At 43.8% G+C, this 22085-nt stretch overlaps 3 protein-coding genes across 6 annotated transcripts; all 3 read left to right on the forward strand.

Annotated features, from left to right (window-relative positions):
• The first annotated feature begins 1483 nt into the window (after nucleotides 1-1483).
• On the forward strand, nucleotides 1484-5895 carry LOC115165012 (RING finger protein 223). Of its 2 annotated transcripts, XM_029718014.1 has the most exons (3): nucleotides 1484-1518; nucleotides 1681-1747; nucleotides 4270-5895. In XM_029718014.1, exon 3 carries the CDS (start codon nucleotides 4369-4371, stop codon nucleotides 4960-4962), a length of 594 nt encoding a protein of 197 aa, XP_029573874.1. In that variant the 5' UTR covers nucleotides 1484-1518; nucleotides 1681-1747; nucleotides 4270-4368; the 3' UTR covers nucleotides 4963-5895. The 2 variants fall into 2 exon arrangements, with proteins under 2 accessions (XP_029573874.1, XP_029573873.1); XM_029718013.1 differs by lacking the exon at nucleotides 1484-1518 and having other exon boundaries at nucleotides 1555-1747.
• A 5984-nt stretch (nucleotides 5896-11879) lies between these two features.
• Nucleotides 11880-15806, forward strand: tor4ab (torsin family 4, member Ab). Of its 3 annotated transcripts, none has more exons than XM_029718015.1 (3): nucleotides 11880-12016; nucleotides 13279-13716; nucleotides 14149-15806. In XM_029718015.1, exons 2-3 carry the CDS (start codon nucleotides 13279-13281, stop codon nucleotides 14968-14970), a joined length of 1260 nt encoding a protein of 419 aa, XP_029573875.1. In that variant the 5' UTR covers nucleotides 11880-12016; the 3' UTR covers nucleotides 14971-15806. The 3 variants fall into 3 exon arrangements, with proteins under 3 accessions (XP_029573875.1, XP_029573876.1, XP_029573877.1); XM_029718016.1 differs by having other exon boundaries at nucleotides 11880-11981; XM_029718017.1 differs by having other exon boundaries at nucleotides 11998-12007.
• A 4494-nt stretch (nucleotides 15807-20300) lies between these two features.
• Nucleotides 20301-21633, forward strand: LOC115165015 (radiation-inducible immediate-early gene IEX-1-like). Its single transcript, XM_029718018.1, has one exon. The coding sequence runs from the start codon at nucleotides 20626-20628 to the stop codon at nucleotides 21031-21033; it is 408 nt and encodes a 135-aa protein (XP_029573878.1). The 5' UTR covers nucleotides 20301-20625; the 3' UTR covers nucleotides 21034-21633.
• The last annotated feature ends 452 nt before the right edge of the window (nucleotides 21634-22085 follow it).

The following is a 22085-nucleotide window of genomic DNA, read 5'->3' on the forward strand; positions in this document are numbered from 1 at the left end:
GAGTGGCATGGTGAGGAGCCACAAGCATGAGATGCCACTGTTCTGTGTAATAATCAATGATGCTCTTGGTTGGAATCTAACCGTCCCATTGTCTCCTTTATTTGCGTCACAAATGGGACCCTATACCCTATTTGGTGCACTACTTTGGACCAGAGCCCTATGGGTCCTATTCAAAAGTAGTGCACTAAACAGGGATTAGGGTGTAATTTGGGATTGAAACCCTATTTGAATTGAATAAGAGAAGGGGTGTGTGGGTCCCGTTGTGTTAGCTCTGTCTGTGTTGGTCTTTATGTTTGATCTAATAAATGTGATTGTTACTGTTTGTCAGTCTTTTGTTTTACCAATGCCAACACATTCACTAATCTCACCAATGGAATGACAATGCTTCAATCTCTGAGTCCTTAGTGGACACCCTCAAAACGATGGAGGGGGGGGGTGGGGGGGGGACAGAGACAGGTCTCATCTGTCTTTACCTGCAGCTCCAGGTTTAATTTTCCCCTATGTTCAGATCTAGGATTAGATTGACCTCCTCCCCCCCAACCCTACTCCTTACATTTCTCCCGTCAGTACATTTCTCTCGTCAGTACATTTCTCTCGTCAGTACATTTCTCCTGTCTACATTTCTCCCGTCAGTACATTTCTCCTGTCTACATTTCTCCCGTCAGTACATTTCTCCTGTCTACATTTCTCCCGTCAGTACATTTCTCCTGTCTACATTTCTACCGTCAGTACATTTCTCCCGTCAGTACATTTCTCTCGTCAGTACATTTCTCCTGTCTACATTTCTCCCGTCAGTACATTTCTCCTGTCTACATTTCTACCGTCAGTACATTTCTCCTGTCTACATTTCTCCCGTCAGTACATTTCTCCTGTCTACATTTCTCCCGTCAGTACATTTCTCCTGTCTACATTTCTCCCGTCAGTACATTTCTCCTGTCTACATTTCTCTCGTCAGTACATTTCTCCTGTCTACATTTCTACCGTCAGTACATTTCTCTCGTCAGTACATTTCTCCTGTCTACATTTCTACCGTCAGTACATTTCTCTCGTCAGTACATTTCTCCTGTCTACATTTCTCTCGTCAGTACATTTCTCCTGTCTACATTTCTCCTGTCAGTACATTTCTCCTGTCCTCATCTGCCACCAATAAAAATATTCAAAAACATGAACAGCCACCTAAGCTTTTTTAGATAGGCCTACTACTCACATTTCACAATAATTATCCTCATCAAATGTCTTCGCCAAGCAAGGTTTTTGGGACATCCAATTATTTATATAAAATCCTGTACTGCCACGTAACTTCATACCATAGGGCCTATCTATCTACAGCCTTTGTATCAGCCATGACACTTTTCATTTTCTTTCCCAGACTAATGAGTAGTCTGTGTTATGTGGACTTTGTGGGTCGACTCGCTCATCTCCATAAAGTCGCCACAGGTGCAACGACGCCAATATAAGATTTGTGCATTTCCAAATGACTACCCACGTCCGCTCACAGAGCCAAGTATGTTTACACAGGTAGGCCTAATATTTCCGAGTCGCTCATTTGACTAGCTACCCCGTACATGTTTCCTCATATTGTAACAGTATTCAAATACTGGGAGCTGAGTTGAAGGAGCTGAGTTGAAGGGAAGTTGTATCACAACCAAAAGATCAACAGTTTGGTTGTCCTTGCTCCAGGAGATCTGCCTGCGCTCGTCCTTCACCGGCAACATCACGCTTTAACACCGACTATATGAGAGACATGGTAACTACTTCCACTGTAGTTTTTCATTCCATATTTCATAACAATGATTTAGTTTTTAAGTTGGACTCGGGGTTAAAACTTTCAGAAGTGAAAACGGCAGGCTTGTATTTCTTCTGGCCACCTCTGCTGTTTTCAGGGCAAAAGGCCCATCGGACGTCACTCCTCCTTACAACTGTCAAATAAGGATGTAGTCTAATATTTCCTCTTGTAGGTCGGATTACATACTGTCAAATTATCCACATTCACCTATTTTACCAGTAAGTAGGTCTGTTTCTTGGGGGTTTATGGAAACGGAATATTGGTGTATGTTGCCTTGCCTGATCTGTAAGAAATATGAACTTGAAAGTGTTTCTCACTCAGGAGATGTAGCCTACACATGATATCAGTCCTTTCTGTATGTATTTGTCTAAATTGATAGACTAGTTCATACTGAATGTCAGCTAGTAGCCTATATTAGTGTAGTGGTAGTTGGCGGAACTAAAGTTGTCCTTCTCTTTTGCATACAATAAAGGTGTTGCTATGACTACTTTATTTGACCCATAAATGTGAGAGAGGGGTATGCTTTACATGAAACCACCAAAAACATGTTTACCTTACATGCATTTTAAGAAAAATCAAGGAAACTGCAGCAAGGTCTGCAGTTAGATTGGTGAGCCATATTACAATACCTATTGACACAGCTCAGTATTAGACTAAAGGATCCTAATGTTAGTCCTTATAGTCCAGGGACCTTACACGTTCTGTTTAAAGGGTGAATTGGCTCTGGAAGCCAAAACAACCAAATTCTCCATCTAAACGTGAATTGATTCTAAGTTGTGGTACGGTTCTAGAAACAAAGTCCTCTACTTTCATATCACATCAAAATTATTTCACAAATGCAATATACATACTTACTGTACACTGTTTTAACACCGTTGCAGCTGACTTATTTTCAGTGACAACATGTTTACACACACAGGTGTTCAGAGACACAGGTGTTCAGAGACACAGGTGTTCAGAGACACAGATGGCTAATTAGCACATGTAGGCCACTCTGTTTTCCGTAAACAAGAGCTGTAACATGGAGATCTGGCCATGTGGGAACCCTAACCCTATAAAGTTGTGTATCTATTTAACCTTTTTTAGTTTTAGAAATGATTTCTCACCGATGTGAAATATGACGTCCTTATGCTTCTAAAACCGCACTGCAAGCGATGTGTGTTAATGTTCAGACCGAGCAACACGGCTCTTAACAAAACTCTTAACAAAACTTAGAAAATGCTCCGTTAAATTAAATAAATGTTTTTCTCCATGAAGCACTTTAACATTTGTGGAATTGTTACCTCCTATAATGTGTATTTTAATGTGAATATGGATGTTTAGTTTAATGTGTATACTGTATTTTGATGTATATTGTGGCGCTAAACAGGGCTCATCTGGAAAAGAGACCTTGGTCTCAGCTTTGACTCCCTGTCAACATAAAGATTAAATAGAAATGATACTCCCCATTTTCTACATGGCTCCCTCAATAAAACAGAAACATTTTTCTTAGTGAGGGTCCAGATATCACCTTTCTCCTGACGTTTGCACTCATTTCCTTCCTTCCCACAATCTAAAAGTTTTGGCTTAGTGGAGGTATAGATACGGCAAAGGGGTCAATCAAACTCGACCAAAACAATGGAAATGCCATAGAAACGTTGGGAAAGTTCTTAAATCTCTTCATTGCCCCCCCAGCAAAATGTGTGCCCCCCCTCCTCAACACTAGGTTGCGGTTATAATCGGAGCATAATGCTTGTATGGATGTCAACCCCAACACATGTTCATGGCATCTTAACCATACAACTGCGTTACAGTATGCTAGCTATGCTATCATCTTATACTAACAGGAGTTAGCATTTAGCAGTCACTTATTCTAAACCTGAAAAGGGACAACTTCTAAATGTTATATCTAAATCTGACTTTAGTAACCACATTGTGGGCCTGTTTACAATACATCAATCATGACAGATTTGATGAATATCCATTTTGTTCGATCAGATTTGTTGAATGTGCGCCAGTCTGGTCAATGGAACGGTCTGCATTCCATTCACCCCCCCCCCCCCCCCCCCCCCCCCCACTGGATTTATGGCCTAGTGGGAGTTTCCACCACATTTCATATACCAGTCATTTCCTTTCAAATCAGTGAATGGAAGTGAACAAGTGCACATTTTCTGAGGAAGGCGAGATAATTGGGACATACCCAGTGTGTGACCAACACATTGTTCTGTAGGTAATTGATGACTGATCAGTTGCTCTTGTGTAACACAGCCTCCTATCTACAGATAGAATAGGAGATGTTTCCTTCATTATCATAGCATTTCTATGTTGGCGTTACCTTACTTCCCTGGGGTGTATTCACTAGGAACCAAACCGGACTAACCTGAACTTGTCCAATAACAAATGCAATGTTTTCATTGCAAAACGTATGCACTGATGAATACACCTCTGTGTTAGAGGTGCCATGTCACAGGTGCATCATCACCTCAATGTCGTGTCCTCCTCAGGTTCCCAGCGGTCTCATGTCCGTGGCAGTTGACCTCCTACATTCCTGTTGATTCCCGAGAGCTCCTCTGAACTCCCACTGCTGCCCACCGGTCCCAGCCATGGACCCCTACCAGGAGCCTCAACTCAGTTTCCAGCCCCCGCGTGACGAGGGCGCCCCAGACCTGGAATGTGCCATCTGCTTCAGCCAGTTCAACAATGTCTTCCGCACTCCCAAGATGCTCCAGTGCAATCACACCTTCTGCCTGGAGTGCCTGGCCCGTATGAATGTCAAGTCAGCCAAGCCGGACTCCATCCAGTGCCCGTTGTGCCGGGGCCACACACCGCTACCCGACCTGGGGTTGCCCAAGCTGACCACGGACCGAGCCGTGATTTCTTACCTCCCCACGACCATGCAGCGCGTCTACAGCATCCGCTTCAACCGTGACAAGGGCAAGCTGCAGGTGAAGAGGACCACCGACGCACCCCCCCCCTTGAACTCACTACGTTCTATTAGTCACTCTCTGGACGTGGGGCTGCCTAGCCCTCCAGGAGGCAGCGGGGACGTAGAGGGGGGGCAGAGGCGAAGGCTCGGGGCACTGCTGAGACTGTGTCATAGACCAGGATGCAGAGCCTCCCTCCTGGTGTCAGTGGTGATGATGATGGTGGTGCTTACTTGCGTCATCATCTTCCTCCTCGCATATAAACAGCTATAACAATATCATCAGAATGGAGCTAAGAAAGTGGACGCTCACTACAGTGCACCTGATGGACGTCGGAGAGAGGACATGATGGACGTCGGAGAGAGGACATGATGGACGTCGGAGAGAGGACCTGATGGACGTCGGAGAGAGGACCTGATGGACCTCGGAGAGAGACGTTATTGTTACCCGGCTTCTACTATCTACTGTAGCAGTTTTCAGTACCTTTTTTTTTTTTTTATGAATTTTTTAAAAGTGTATCTATTTCTTAGCAGTTGTTGTGCATCTGTATGCTGAATTTGTGTACAACTATGATGCATGTCGTACAAGAGAACCACATTTCCCTCTGGGGTTTTTTGTTTGTAGACAGACGGTAATGTGATACATGTCATAATATAATAGCCCTGCTGTCCTCTCCAGGTTTCCATCCACAGTAAACACACTCCACGTACTTCAATGCAAATCAATAGCGACTGGCTATGCAAGTACACAGTTACCTTTTTGAGTAAGACACTGCGGTATCACTGTGTGAAACAGTTAGGGCTAGGAGATTAGAGATAATCTTGAGGTCACGTTTTGGGGGGGGGGGGATATCAACGTAGCAAGAGGTTGAAGATTGAAATGTGGAATTATTATGTTTGCTTATACCACTACACTTTTTCTTTTTTTCTCTTTTTTTTAAGGAAAAAAGCCATTTTGGTTGCATGGATATTATCCAGCTGATAGAGACATAGAATCAAACAGTCAGAATAACAAATGCCGTCTGCTCTCAATTGTCACATTTTCTACAGTTTACGCTTTCACACATATCAGGGTTTTAGGATTGTCTTGTTTTATATTGAAAATAAACAATATTTTACATACTTTGGCTATACATTATTTGTCAAATGTTTCTCTGGCAAATTATTTGCATTTCCTAAACTTGAAATAAAGTCGACATGGAGTACATATGTGAAGTTTCATTGAAGTTGATGTTAGATTGGCTTAGATGTGTCAGGGAGATTTGGTTGTATAATATCATATTTAAATTCAAAGTGAATATTCAGTTACATTACACTGTGATAACAATGAAGTAGCTCTTCTAATAAGGGATGCTAATTACCGAGGTTCAGATTTGTCTTTCTCTGTGGTCTACACCAGATGGCGTCACAGCATTGACCAGTGGACTGATGCGCTCCACTCTAGCGGATGCATGTCACGCATGTGTCATGGAAAAGTACAGGGCTTCAAACAAAGTTGTTCTCATCTGGCTACTGACTGACCAGTTCACCGGCTGACGAAGGGTCAAGTAAGGTCAATGAAAATAATGACATAAACTGCTGCTGCCTGATGGTAAGATTTGTAATGGGAACCTAAGAGATTGAGAAATATCTGGGGGAGGGAGGGGTCAGAGGAAGCATGACAAAGCAGGAAGTGTAAAGCAGTGGATTTGGGTTTTTGTAATACAGGAAGTTGGCCCTCGCATGGGAATATCCAGTTATCAATCGACCCAAGTAAAAGGAAAAAAAGAACTTGAGACTTCCTTCTATTCTTCAATGAATAGAAAAAGAGCAAAGTCAGCACTGTCTTTGCAGTGAAATAAAGGAAAATATATTCCATCTGACAGATGTTCCTCCTTCTATTCCATCTGACAGATGTTCTTCCATTTATTCCATCTGACAGATGTTCTTCCATTTATTCCATCTGACAGATGTTCCTCCTTTTATTCCATCTGACAGATGTTCCTCCTTTTATTCCATCTGACAGATGTTCCTCCTTTTATTCCATCTGATGGTTAGATGTTCCTCCTTTTATTCCATCTGACAGATGTTCCTCCTTTTATTCCATCTGACAGATGTTCCTCCTTTTATTCCATCTGACAGATGTTCCTCCTTTTATTCCATCTGATGGTTAGATGTTTCTCCTTTTATTCCATCTGACAGATGTTCCTCCTTTTATTCCATCTGATGGTCAGATGTTCCTCCTTTTATTCCATCTGATGGTTAGATGTTCCTCCTCTTATTCCATCTGATGGTCAGATGTTCCTCCTCTTATTCCATCTGACCGTTAGATGTTCCTAATTTATTCCATCTGACCGTTAGATGTTCCTAATTTATTCCATCTGACCGTTAGATGTTCCTAATTTATTCCATCTGACCGTTAGATGTTCCTAATTTATTCCATCTGATGGTTAGATGTTCCTAATTTATTCCATCTGACCGTTAGATGTTCCTAATTTATTTCACTGCAGATACTGAGTGCTGACCTTGCTATTTTTTCTATTCATAACAGATTACTTTTTGCTCTACGCACCACAAACCTAAGAATCTATAATTAGACCTGTGGATGGTTTCTCCTTTTTCCTCTAATATTCTTCACTGACAATTCTTTCTTCCTCTAGTGACCTCTGAAATGTGGTACAACCAGAAAAATGTCCACAAAATAACGTTGGTTCCTTTGAAATGAATGAGACCAGTCAAGTTACTCTCTTTAGTCATCATAGCATATACCCAATGTTTTACACGGCACCTGCAGTAACAGAGTAATACATTGGATTCCGGTTCAAGTTCTAGGTGGATGCCAGTCAAGAATGTAGCCAGCAGAGGTGCGATGAACACAAGATAATGTTCCCATGAGATCCGCGTTTTAGAGATGTTAACAATGAGCAAATTGGAAAAAGAGTCCTGCACACAGTATTCCTGCCAGTGGTACATTTACATTAACGTTTTAGTAATTTAGCAAACGTTCTTATCCACAGTGACTTACAGGAGCAAATAGGGTTAAGTACTTTGCTCAAGGGCACGTTGACATATCTTTCACCTAGTCATCTCAGGGATTCGAACCAGCGACCGTTACTGGCCCAACGATATTCTCTTCGCTTTTGTACGTTGATTTATTTGACATGATCAGTAAAAAAAAAATGTGTATGACATATTGCCTTTTAAACCATTGTCATTACATGCACTAATCACATGCACTAATCACATGCACTAATCACATGCACTTTTAGATCACACATTCCCCCGACAAAGGGAGGTTGGGATTTTTAACTATTGATGAGTAAAGTTAGCTGTGGTTTGTAGTGACTGATTAAAGATAACTCAACCATGGATTCCAGGTCATTCTGACACGGACTGGTAGTTTCAGGGTGAGGAAACCTGAACCGCCCCGTAGGTAATAATACCAAGTAAATGAATTGATTTATTTCCGTGTCGTGAGCAGTACAGTTGTGTCGTCATTTCAGCTTCTGATAGGAGGAGGGGGAGGAATCTAGTGGTTTCCTTTGTGTGTGAGTGCATGGGGACGGGATTGTGCACGGGGTACTCCCTTCGCATGTGTGTGTGTGGGGGGGTGTGCAGGGGGTGGGGTTGTGGGTGTTTGTGTAGTGTGGTGTGCTTTGAGTGGGGAGCTGAGCCACAATGAATGGTCCTGCTGTCCTACGTTCTGACATTCTGTCCACCATGGGAATTTGGCAAAAAATGTGAGATTTGAAAGTACCAATGAGGATCTTCTCTTTTGCACTTCAATAAGAGGCTTTGTATGGTTTCAACAAATGACAAAAAAAGCAAAACAGTGGGCCTTGAAACAGTGGTTGTTGGTGTGGGTGATGGGTACTGAGTGTCGCTCCATGTCCTGTCTTCTCTGGCAAAAACACTGTACCCGAAAGAGGTCACTGCACTCACAAAACCTCCGCATAATTCTCTTCCTCCAACGTTCTAAACCCCAATCACAAACAAGACTCATCAGCACGCCCACGCAGTTTGTGTGTGTGTATGTGTGTGTGTACACCTACTGTGTGTGTGTGTGTGTGTGTGTGTGTGTGTGCCGGGACTCAGTGCTGCCACACTAAGGGGGACAATGGTGAGCATCAAAACATAGCTTGAATAAACAAAAGGGGCCCTGTTTTGAAATCTAAACCACTGAAAGTAAAGATAATGAGCAGACAAACGGTCTCCAGACCGCTCTCTCTCTCTCTGTGGACAAGGGACAGGCAGTCAACACCTGCTTTAGTTGGTTAGCTATATTAACGCTTACATTGGATTAAAATCAAAGCCACATAAAAACAGAGACATATCACATGCTCACTGAGGGGTTTATTACACAATTGAATTACAGAAAGTGACACTGTCTGTCTGTTCACCTGTCTGTCCATCTGTCTGTCTGTCCGCCTGTCTGTCCGCCTGTCTGTCCACCTGTCTGTCCACTTGTCTGTATCTATCTGTCTGTCCACCTGTCTGTCTGTCTGTCTGTCTGTCTGTCTGTCTGTCTGTCTGTCTGTCCACCTGTCTGTCTGTCTGTCTGTCCACCTGTCTGTATCTGTCTGTCTGTCCACTTGTCTGTCCACCTGTCTGTATCTGTCTGTCTGTCTGTCTGTCTGTCCACCTGTCTGTCCACTTGTCTGTATCGGTCTGTCTGTCCACCTGTCTGTCCGCCTGTCTATCCACCTGTCTGTATCTGTCTGTCTGTCTGTCTACCTGTCTATCCTCCTGTCTGTCCGTCTGTCCGTCTACCTGTCTATCCTCCTGTCTGTCCGTCCGTCTGTCTGTCTGTCTGTCCACTTCTCTGTCCACCTGTCTGTATCTGTCTGCCTGTCTGTCCACCTGTCTGTCCACTTGTCTGTATCGGTCTGTCTGTCTGTCTGCCTGTCTGTCCACCTGTCTGTCCACCTGTCTGTATCTGTCTGTCTGTCTGTCCACCTGTCTGTCCACTTGTCTGTATCGGTCTGTCTGTCCACCTGTCTGTCCGCCTGTCTATCCACCTGTCTGTCTGTCTGTCTACCTGTCTATCCTCCTGTCTGTCTGTCTGTCTGTCTGTCTGTCTGTCTGTCTGTCTGTCTGTCTGTCTGTCTGTCTGTCTGTATCTGTCTGTCTGTCCACTTGTCTGTCCACCTGTCTGTCCACTTGTCTGTATCGGTCTGTCTGTCCACTTGTCTGTCCGCCTGTCTATCCACCTGTCTGTATCTGTCTGTCTGTCTGTCTGTCTACCTGTCTATCCTCCCGTCTGTCCGTCTACCTGTCTATCCTGTCTGTCTGTCCGTCTACCTGTCTATCCTGTCTGTCTGTCCGTCCATCTGTCTGTCTGTCTGTCTGTCTGTCTGTCTGTCTGTCTGTCTGTCTGTCTGTCTGTCTGTCTGTCTGTCCACTTGTCTGTCCACCTGTCTGTATCTGTCTGCCTGTCTGTCCACCTGTCTGTCCACTTGTCTGTATCGGTCTGTCTGTCTGTCTGCCTGTCTGTCCACCTGTCTGTCCACTTGTCTGTCTATCCACCTGTCTATCCACCTGTCTGTCCGCCTGTCTACCTGTCTATCCACCTGTCTATCCACCTGTCTGTCTGCCTGTCTACCTGTCTATCCTCCTGTCTGTCTGTCTGTCTGTCTGTCTGTCTGTCTGTCTGTCTGTCTGTCTGTCTGTCTGTCTGTCCACCTGTCCACCTGTCCACCTGTCCACCTGTCCACCTGTCTGTATCTGTGTGTCTGTCCACTTGTCTGTCCGCTTGTCTGTGTCTGTCTGTCTGCCTGCCTGCCTGCCTGCCTGCCTGCCTGCCTGCCTGTCTGCCTGCCTGCCTGCCTGTCTGTCTGTGTGTGTGTGTGTGTGTGTGTGTGTGTGTGTGTGTGTGTGTGTGTATAGTCACGTGAGCATGCAGCAGTGTGATCAGTTTGATGTATTTATTAAAGTATTAGTATAAAGTGGAACTACACGAGGCACCCATTGTGTTTGTGAAAGGTGGTGCAGTTTCCAATCAGCATTAATAACTAGCCATTACCAGCTCCATGGATACACACACAGCGTGTTTAAATGCCAGCTCCGTTACCAAGGTGGGGCCGATGCATACACACACGCCCACCCAACATGCTTACACTATGATATATAGCACGGAGACAGACTACCACTCACATTTATCTGTCAGTCATACAGGGAGGGACACACCAACATTGAAAAGGAAAAAGACTGTTCTGTTACATTTGTTTATCTCTGCTGTTGCATGGAAATGAAAGTCTTAGCTGTTACAATTGTAATGAGAATTATCTCACATGGAGATAAAGGGCAGATATCCAAACCAACACAGATCAGTTAGGATTTATTTGGTTGTTAAGTCAACATACCTGACTGATGAGAAAGCATTCTGTATCCCCTGGCTAAACCTGGCTAAACCTGGCTAGACCTGGCTAGATTCACCACACAGTTCCACCAAAGTGTGTCACACTCAACTGTAGATGGGAATAGCATGGAATTGTATTATACACAACATCAAACATTCCCTAGCCCACAGATACGCATGCTCCCCCCCAAAATGAATACACACGCACACAGAGAGAGACATGTACAGGCATGTAAACAAATCCCCAGTACAAGGACATCCCTCTCAGACTCCTCAACCTCTAGCCCATACCCTCTAAGCAGTTAATCAGAAAGGATGGGGATAGGTTTAGACAATATGGTAGTTGTTACACCTGTCTATTGTGTAGAGCACATAAAGGCCTGGAACCAACAATACAAATCTGGCCTGTGTGGGAGTGAACTAGTTGGGAGTGAAAGTACTTGTCATTATTTGATCTTAGTGAATCACTTGACTGTGAGGCGTGGCTCGGAAGCAGAGACATATGGTGGACTTGGAGACTGTGTTCGGAGGGAGCCATCCCCAAGACAGAAACACAATCATTACCCAATCTCTTAGACACACACACACACACACACACACACACACACACACACACACACACACACACACAGACAGACAGACAGTGTTTCCCTTTTCATAATGATTCATTTGGAAACGATTATGTAGGCAATGAGTAGTGCATGATGGGATGTTGTTTTTTTAAAACTGTCAGGGACCAATGGTTTGGTCACTGGAAAAGAAGAGGCTTGGATGAGAGGAGGGGAAAAACGAGAAGAGGGGGAGGAGTGAGAGCAGGGGTGGGAGAATGAGCGAGCCTCACTGGACACAGGTGCAGCCCCTGCGTGTGTAACCGTTTCGGACGAGCGCATTTGTGTTTGCCATCCTTATTCACACTCTGCGGGTCGAGACTTTTGCCCTCTTCGGTTATCACCACGGTAAGACGAACACCACGGTCACCACGGTCACCACGGTAAGACGAACACCAACAGCCCTTCTCATCCTTCCCTGCTCTCTTGATACATGCAATCTATCTCTCACTCTCTTTTTTTTACTCTGTCAATCGCGTTCCCTCTTTCTCCTATTTTGTGATAATATCCCTTTCTGCATTGTGGTAAATATCTCTCCCATCAAGCTTAAGATTTAACAATGAAATATTTATATCTCTATTTCTGTCTCTTCGACATCACACTATTTTTTCCCCTCTCTTCCTCCACTTGATGAATAATATTTGCATACTTAGACGGTTCTGTATCATGTGTAAAACATTGAATCTCTAAAGTTTCGCCCCCTTTCTGGGGCGCACACAGACACATGCAGACATTATCCCACCCATCCATCCACACATGCAATTCTTCATATATTTTATGTTTCAAACTTTACATTCCACCCAGATTAAAGCATTGGGACATTTCCCAGACATTTCACTTCCTCTTTGTGCAACCTAGTCCAATGCAAAGTTATTACTCCATAAATAGCACTATGCAAAAGGCTTATGGCCTCATTTTCTAAATGGGATAATGTAACTTGTTCATCTGACCAAACTTCAATTGCAAGGGAGTATGTTTTCAATAAAGTATTGGGGTTATTTTGGGGTCATGAGGTGGTTGTTTTCAGCCGTGTCAACATTGTCTGCACCAGTTGACAGGTAGTTCACCGATTAAGAACTTGACTTTAATGTAGGGTCGTTGTGGGGTCAAAGTGTGGTGGGCGAGATTAAGAATCTGTAAACACTTGTCTTACCTGAGGAGTAGACACACAAACCATCCTATATAAATACACAGACGCCCTCATGTGCCAAAACCAAATCTTAATGATTAATGACCTAATTACTCCTCCAAACCTCAGGAGTCACGCAAATCCTGCCTCCTCACTTGTTAAAGGGATTCATAGACACACAACTAATATCAAGATAGGTGTATATTTTAAGTTTAAAATAGTGCACTGAATGAGACATAATTAGCCACAAGTGCAAAGTGTATCTGTCATTGAGCAGACACTATGAACTAATAAACTAGCACAGAGTGTGAAACATATTCACCTTCAGACAAACGTTGCTTCTTACACGTTGATTGTCCTTTGTGTGAACATAGCAGCTTACTGGACCCCTAGGAAGAGTAGTTGCTGCCTTGGCAGGAACTAATGGGGTTTCCTTAATAAATACAAATACCACACCATGCTGTGTCCGCACTCCTGTCCCTCTGTCCTATGCATCTCTGTCTTGTTGTTGGACAGATGGGAGATAAGGAGGACAACACAGGGAGCTTCTCAGAGGAGGCCAAGACAGAGGAGCAGAAGGCCAAGCCTATCCACCCAAGGCCGTCGCTGATATCCCCTGAGCTGAAAGCCATGATCCGCATCAGGACTAAGTACCAGGCTCTGAAAAGACGTCGGCTAGACTCAGCCACTGGGTTCTTTGCCTCAGGTAGACCCTCCACGGGCCCCGACCCCAGTTTACCCACCGCCCCAGGTAGGCCTTCCATGGGCCCCGGCCCACCCACCGCCCCAGAGATCTTCACCTCCAATGTCAAGCAGCCCACCCACAGGAGGAGGAGGAGGAAGGGGTCTCGTGTGCTCTTCCCTAACAACTGTTGCAAGGTCGTCCCCAGTGACAAGGACCGGAGCCGGGCCAAACCTTTCTTTGTCCTCTTCGGTATCATCGTATGCCTTCAGGTCACCTCTAAACTTGTCTTTTTACTGTGCTTAGAACATTTCCACTCCTTTTTTCCACTCTAACTCTGTCCCTAGTTACCCAACTACAGATATCATTATCCCCTAGGGTTAATGTACAAGCCACATGATTTGCCTAGTACTGTATATCCCACGGTTGCCATCATAGCAATAGGATACATAGGTTTTTTTGTTTTTTTTACCACTAATGGTATTGAATTATACTCAAAACAGCTGAAGGGCTTTGAAAATGCCAATTATGCTTCAGGTTCATTGTGGATACAGTGGAGTTGTTTTCCAGTTATGCGATTTGTAAAATGTGTTCCACTGCTCAACTGTCCTCCTACTAATGGTATTGAACAGAATAAACAGAATGGAATGTTATTCCAGTCAATAACACTTACAAAAATGACTTCCCTTCCTGTCCTCTTGCAGGTTTACAATGCCATCGAGAACCTGGATGACCATGTGACACCGTATGACCTGGAAGGCCTGGACAAGACGCTGCGCAGGGAAGTGTTTGGCCAGCAAGGGGCAATAGAGGAGCTGATGGAGCACCTCCAGGGCTACCTGTCCACCTACGCTCACTCCCAGCCCCTGGCCTTGGCCCTGCATGGACCCAGCGGCGTGGGCAAGAGCCACCTGGGCCGCCTGCTGGTCCGCCATTTCCGCTCGGTGCTAGGAGAAGACCTGGTGGTGCAGTACTTCACCCTACACCACTGCCCCGTTCAGGGTGATGTGGACCAGTGCGCCCGAGAGTTGTCCCTCTGGGTGGAGGAGGTAGTGGAGCATGCCGAGGCTCAGGAGAAGATCCCTGTTTTTGTGCTAGACGAGGTGGAGTTGATGACGGCTCCTTTGCTGGACGTGCTGCAAGGCCTGCTTCAGCCCAACCAGACCAACGAGCATCTGAACGTCATCTATGTCCTCCTCAGTAGTCTGGGGCAGGAGGAGATCACCAGACACATACTGCAGAATGTCTCCTGCACTGCGAAGTCAGCCGGAGCTCTTCTGCGGCGTACCCTGGCAGAGCATCACCCTCTGTGGGCAGAGATGGGGCTGGATATTGTGTCCCTGACGCTTCTTGAAAAAAGCCATGTGATGGAGTGTTTGCTGGAGGAAATGACACAGGAGGGGTTTTACCCTGACCACGGTCACATCGAGCGGCTGGCGGAGGAACTGTCCTATTTCACCACCATGGGTCACCAGTACTCACAAAATGGCTGCAAACAAGTGGTGGCTAGAGTTAACCTTTTGTGAGAACATCCACAGAGTGACAATAAACAGTGTCTGATAGACAGTTGGCCAAAACCAATTACATCTAATTTGTACAACTTCATTCTTACTTACTTACCTGCTACACTGTGAAAGAGTGTCACAATTTTCTCTGTTTGCCCACTTTATCCAAGGATCTGTTTGTGGTTGGATGGCATAACTACCATTTGTTTTAGCTGGCATCCCGTGGATGTCATGTTGGAGTTTCAACATGCTAGTCTAGCATAGAAGCTTTGGGTTGATGCACGTGCACAAGTGACAGATTTGGTCTCCAATTCACCTCAGCGGTTGCTCTGGTCCCTCTGAATGACGTTCCGATCAACTCTGGGTACAGCTGCTCTTTTGCTGTGTAGCTAAAGGAAAACATCAGGGTGGGGAAGAGTATTCCTCGTCTGTTCAAGCTAAAAAAAAAAACACACAAAAAAAACCAACTCTCCTTTGATTACTGAATGGCCTTGAGACAAACGCCAGCGAGCCAGACTGAGGCAGTCAGGCAAAGAGAAGAGCCTAATGACGTTGAACTCCATGAACTTGTTTGTGCTCATTGACGAGGCGTCGCGACATTGTTCCAAAAGTTGAGGAGCAACTATCTTTTTGTTTTTACTTTTCAAAACCACATGCGCGTCTAGGCACGTCCTTCTATCCACCATATCCAACAATACCCAGATAGATAGATATTGTTTTCTACCATTGAGCTCTCATGAATTCCTACCATCTTGAACGATCTTGGGTTCAAAGCATTCAAACCATATGACATTGTATGCCCTATTCCGTGTGCACTCTTCTTCAAAATAAACCAAAGGTTAATTGTAGTTGAATATTGATGGTTTGCACTGTGTCTCCTTTTAGAGTTAGTGAACTATGAGAACAGGGTCCTACTAATGTGATTATGTATATCTTTAAAGCACTTTTTGGGTCTCAAAACAAACAAAACAAAAGTGAACTGCTTGAACTTCAAAGGTGCTCCCCTGGTGTTCATCTCTTCAAAAATATAGTGATAACAAGGACACAGAAAGAAACAAATACAACAAGACAGACGGGCAGACGGGCAGTGGAGGTGGATTGGTTTGACAGACAGACGGGCAGTGGAGGTGGATTGGTTTGACAGACAGACAGACAGACAGACAGACAGACAGACAGACAGACAGACAGACAGACAGACAGACAGACAGACAGACAGTGGCGATGGATCATCTTGACAGACAGACAGACAGACAGAAAGACAGACAGTGGAGATGGCTTACCTTAGCTTGACACGGACGCACGGCCAGACGAGACGAGACGGCTTACCTTAGCAACGGTCATCGAAATTGTTAAAAGGTTTTAAAAAAAATTCTAGTTGGACAATGGATGAAGATACTCCAAACATTTAGAATTGTTATAATCCATCAGATATTGACTGAATTACATAAAACATTTAACTGGCACGGACAAATAATAAATTGAGTTCAGGGATTTTGGTGGGAATTCAAGAATTTCATTTATTGTCAAATTTCACTTTTTTCTTAGAAAGCACTAAGTTCTTATTGTAGCAGGTATTTTGTTTATATTTTGTGTTAAAACAAAGACAATTATATGTGTCTCATTTGAATAAATACTCCAGTTATATTTGCATATATGAATAAATAAGCATAAAGGGGTGGAACAGGCCTGCAACCATAAAACACTTGCTTTGTCTACCCTACATGCACTCACCTGCCCTGTCTAGACTGCCTAATTAATTACTGTGTGTCAATAGCAGGATACCCTCGGAATAAAAATCAACAGCTTGGCTCTAGATTACACCTCTATACATACTTTACATTGTTTGCCAGATCAGACATAATATCACTATAATCAGTGTTCATTTTTGGAAGTTGCTTTCATTTCACCGAGTCTAATTTGTAAACTATTCAACTGTATTAAATGATGACTTTTTTTCAATTCCATAAAACAATATACACCCATCAAAATAAAGTTACCCTTCTCTTTTTTGTGATGTAAGTGTCCAGACGATGCATTAAATCACACACGAAGCTTTAGTGTTCTTATAGATTCAATTGAAAGACAATATAATTCACAGGGTGTGTTTGACAGGTCATTACAAACATTGGTGGTAACGTTAACGGGGGGGTAAATGACAGGCACAAGCAAGAGTATGAAAGAGTCGCAATCCAGCGAGATTTGCGTGACAAGTGGAATTTGCACCCCTCAAACACATGAAATAGATAGCTGAAAGAGACAGATCCTCAGCTGGGCGGGTCATTCGCGTTGCTACTTGACTTGCATGATGATTTGATTGCGTGCAGTGAACCAAAGCAGACAGTGGGAACACCTTAGGATCAAACAGGGAAAAACATTCCTTAAATCTTTCTGATTTTGTGGTCGAAGCCTGCTGAGAATGCCGGTAAAGGTGAAGAGTACACCACTATTATCACAACATCACACTCAGTGGCGGTTCTAGCTTGTATGGTTCCCTGGGCGAACCCACCCTTCAGCACTTTACCATTCTGCACTAACTGTCATTTTTATTCAGACAATTGGAACAACACAAATAAATGATCATAACATTTAAAACTATATTAATATCAAAATACATACAAAAATAAGACTCATATATATCAAAAAGAAGTCAAATAGAAACACATTTGTGGTGATTTGGCACTCGAGCATCAATACATTACCCATCCCCCAACATTGTCAACCAAGACTAAGCCAATTCACCTTGGTGGTGTACAGACTGGTTTTATTTTATTCTTATCGATTTCGCACAAACCAGAAAAAAATGCAACAATATGTCTGTGAAACTATATATACACAGTAGAATGTGGTTTATTTGGCAGCGTTTCGTAGTGTGACTGATTTAACTAATTGCATTAGTACTGTACAAAGTTAGAGGTGCGCTATTTGATAGATTCCCCCGCTACCCCTTCCTCGGGCTGAGGTCAACCTACCCCACCCCTCTCCCCCCATCTCGTACTTCTGAGTGGGAGACCTTCCCAGGTAGTAGCCTGCCTATCTCTCAAACTAGAATCAGTGTGCCCACTCCGACAAGGTTAACTGACCCACAGTCCCACACGGTGACATGATATCATTGACGTGACGTGCAAATGAGCGATAGAAAACCGATCACCCAAATGTCACCATTGCGATTTTTTTTGTGTGGGTGCCCATGTTGCCCATACCTAAATCCGCCACTGATCACACCCCATAGTGATTTAATCAGTTTACTATATGCAGTACCAGTCAATAGTTTGGACACACCTACTCATTCAAGGGTTTTTCTTTATTTTTTACTATTTTCTACATTGTAGAATAATAGTGAAGACATCAAACTATAAAATAACACATATGGAATCATGTAGTAACCAAAAAAGTGTTACCAAATCTAAATATATTTCTTCAAAATAGCCACCCTTTGCCTTGATGACAGCTTTGCACACTCTTGGCATTCTCTCAACCAGCTTCATGTGGTAGATACCAGTAATGCATTCCAATTAACAGGTGTGCCTTGTTAAATAGTGGAATTTCTTTCCTTCTTAATGCATTTGAGCCAATCAGTTGTGTTGTTACAAGGTAGGGGGGAGGGTTCCAACCGCCGTGTCTTTCTGAGACGCAGAGTAGGTGAACGATGATCTCCGTATGTGTGGTTCCCACCATGAAGCATGGAAGAGGAAGTGTGATGGTGTGGGGGTGATTTGCTGGTGACTCTGTCTGTGACTTATTTAAAAATGAACCAGCATGGCAACCACAGCATCCTGCAGCAATACTTCATCCCATCTGGTTTGCACTTAATGGGACTATCATTTGTTTTTCAACAGGACAATGACAAAACACACCTACAGGCTGTGTAAGGGCTATTTGACTAAGAAAGAGAGTGATGGAGTGTTGCATCTGATGACCTGGCCTCCACAATCACCCGACCTCAACACAATTGAGGTTGTTTGGGATGAGTTGGACCGCAGAGTGAAGGAAAAGCAGCCAACAAGTGCTCAGCACATGTGGGAACTCCTTCAAGACTGTTGAAAAAGCATTCCAGGTGAAGCTGGTTGAGAGAATGCCAAGAGTGTGCAAAGCTGTCATCAAGGGAAAAGGTGGCTGCTTTGAAGAATCTAAAATCTGAAATATATTTGAATTTCTTTAACACTTTTTTGGTTACTACATGATTCCATATGTGTTATTTCATAGTTTTGATGTCTTCACTATTTTTCTAAAATGTAGAAAATAGCACAAATAAAGAAAAAACCTTGAGTGGGTGTGTCCAAACTTTTGACTGGGACTGTACATATTTCAGTTGCAAATCTTTAAAATCTGTTTTTTACAAATTATTGTTGTAGTCAAATGGAGGCAACTCAGCCATAAGTCTCTACACTATGTTACCACAGTATCTTCCATTTCCAGTCCATGTGTAATGATTTAAGTACAAACAGAGAGTAAAATAGAGGAATACAAAATTATAAGGGCTAGGGTTCTGAGAGCCTAAAAATGGAACCCAGAGTAGTTCCATAGCAAATTCAGTTGCTATGGCAATAAATCAGTTATCTTAAGAGGGCGGGGGCGGGGATAGAGCAACCCCCCCCCCCAACACAAACAAAAACAAAGCAAGTGTAAATAGGCCAGACCACAAATGTTAATAACATACTAGTAAACATCCTGCCTTCCAAGAGCAAACATCTACAGTTCAGGACCTTTATTTTCCAAACGCTTTCCTACTTGGTTTCTACTTATTTTTCCAAATTCATTGTTCCTTTAATAAAGGGGTCAATCAGAATGATAGAAGAAATCACGATGTATGAATCTTCTTCATACATGTATAATAATTATTATTATTATTATTTGACCCTGCTGGTCATCTATGAACATTTGAACATCATGGCCATGTTCTGTTATAATCTCCACCCGGCACAGCCAGAAGAGGACTGGCCACCCCTCATAGCCTGGTTCCTCTCTAGGTTTCTTCCTAGGTTTTGGCCTTTCTAGGGAGTTTTTCCTAGCCACCCCTCATAGCCTGGTTCCTCTCTAGGTTTCTTCCTAGGTTTTGGCCTTTCTAGGGAGTTTTTCCTAGCCACCGTGCTTCTACACCTGCATTGCTTGCTGTTTGGGGGTTTTAGGCTGGGTTTCTGTACAGCACTTTGTGACATCAGCTGATGTAAGAAGGGCTTTATAAATACATTTGATTGATTGATTATAAAACGTAAAACATGTTATTAATTATAACAGCTTCTTATCACATAATTTATATCAGCCTCTGAGTCACCTCACCATTGGAATGCAGGTTAGGGTGTTTTTGCCTGTCTAAATATAGTTTAGGCGGGTTACCTGGCTGCAGGAGAACAGGCTACGCCCATTGTTCAACTACTTAAATACATTCTGTGGAAGACTACCAAGAGGAAAGGCACTAGTGCAGAAAGAGATGAAGAGGAGTCAGAGACATAAGGTGAAATACGGGAAGGTTTAACTGAAATTATAAAGATAATAATATAATAAACTGAGTCAAACTTTCTTCAGAGAAACGGGGTAAAACACTGTCAGTTTCACTTGAGAGAGTGATTGATTTTATTGCCGGAGAAAAAATAAGCGAGAGAGAGGACAGGCAGAGCAAAACCCGACAGGCAGACAGAAGAGACCAACTCTACAAGAGAGACCCGCTCTTGCTTCACAATGTGTGCCTCCAGTTCAGAGAGTCAAGCTGCTTCCTGGCAAAGTCTTCCCGTCGGGCCCTTAGGAGCCTCTGCTGCAGCTGGGGGGACATACCGGCCGGCGTCTCTCCGGCCCCGAGGACGCAGGCCACCCAGGGTGCTCTACCCTCCCCTGATGAGAAGAGTCCTGCCCCGGGAAGAGCCTGACTCCGCACGCCGCTGGCTGCTGCTCCTCTCGGCTCTGCTCTTTCTACAGATCTACACAGAGGAGTCATCCTGTGGCCCCCCTGAGCTCCAGCTGCACACCCCGGAGACCTCCCTGTCCACAAGCTTCCCCCAGGAGGGAGAGGGGATCACGGACATTGCCAGGCTGTGGGGAGGGCCCGAACGTGATTCAGCCCTTGAGGCTACAGTAGAGTGTGCAGTGTGACTGTAGAGTCAGTTCTGGATTGACTTGGCCTTCAGCAACTAAGACACAGGAAGTTTCTCTCACTCATACAATTTGCTCATTGAGCAGGATAAATCCAGTTGTTTCTCGTCTGGGCTGCAGCATTGACTCAGGGAGGTAACTTGATCCCCTCTCTTCGTCATCAGCCAATCAACACAAGGAAAAAATATCCTGAGTTGGTTTAGGAAGAGGGGAAGAGCTAGCTGTTAATGACTCATCCTCGTCAGAGGTAACCCCTCTCTGCCCCCAGAGAGAGAGTGAAAACACTGCCGGTCAGTCTCAGTCTCAGTCTCTCCACTGCGTGTGCAGATGAACATGCGTGTGCTCACTGCTCAGAGGCACCATGACGCTCACTTACAGACACTTTCACCGGTGGTTGTGATGATTCGCTTTCCTGGACGTCTGGATTGCTGGTGAAATGTAGTTTTTTTATCCTTACAACCTTTTAGTCGTGTAAGTGTTGAACGTTATGAATAGTTATGAATGTTCAACGTAATCTTGTTGTTGTGATTTTCTTGAGTGGAGTTGATGATTAATTCTATGAATTTGATTTTGATATCTTATTAAAAAGATCAAGAAAAACTTTTGATGAGCTTGTCCCTCTTTGATATAAGATAGCAAATGAGACATGAAACAATCAAATAACAAAACATACCAATACACACTGATACTCAAACACACACAGAAACACACACACACACACACACTCCACAGCACTGACACCTACAGTATAAATCCACATACTGACACAGAAACACACACACACGCACACACACAGAAACACACACGCACACTGACACATGTGCCCTGGGACACATTAGGAAATTAAACCGATTATGCTTACCAAATGGCACTTTACTCCCAATATAGTGCACTACTTTAGACCCTAATCCCAATATAATGCACTACTTTAGACCCTAATCCCAATAAAGTGCACTACTTTAGACCTTATTCCCAATATAGTGCACTACTTTAGACCTGAGCTCTGATGACAAGTAGTGCACTATATAGGGAATAGGGCACCATTTGGGATA

The sequence above is a fragment of the Salmo trutta genome, chromosome 27 (genome assembly GCF_901001165.1).
Source record: "Salmo trutta chromosome 27, fSalTru1.1, whole genome shotgun sequence".
In the NCBI taxonomy this organism is placed as follows: Eukaryota; Metazoa; Chordata; class Actinopteri; order Salmoniformes; family Salmonidae; genus Salmo; species Salmo trutta.

What these genes read in the sequence shown, in the direction of transcription:
- tor4ab (XM_029718015.1), top strand. Translation starts at nt 13,279, where the DNA reads ATGGGAGATAAGGAGGACAACACAGGGAGCTTCTCAGAGGAGGCCAAG. An exon ending in GTATCATCGTATGCCTTCAG is followed by an intron (nt 13,717 to 14,148) that starts GTCACCTCTAAA and finishes GTCCTCTTGCAG; the next exon opens with GTTTACAATGCCATCGAGAA.
- LOC115165012 (XM_029718014.1), top strand. Translation starts at nt 4,369, where the DNA reads ATGGACCCCTACCAGGAGCCTCAACTCAGTTTCCAGCCCCCGCGTGAC.
- LOC115165015 (XM_029718018.1), top strand. Translation starts at nt 20,626, where the DNA reads ATGTGTGCCTCCAGTTCAGAGAGTCAAGCTGCTTCCTGGCAAAGTCTT.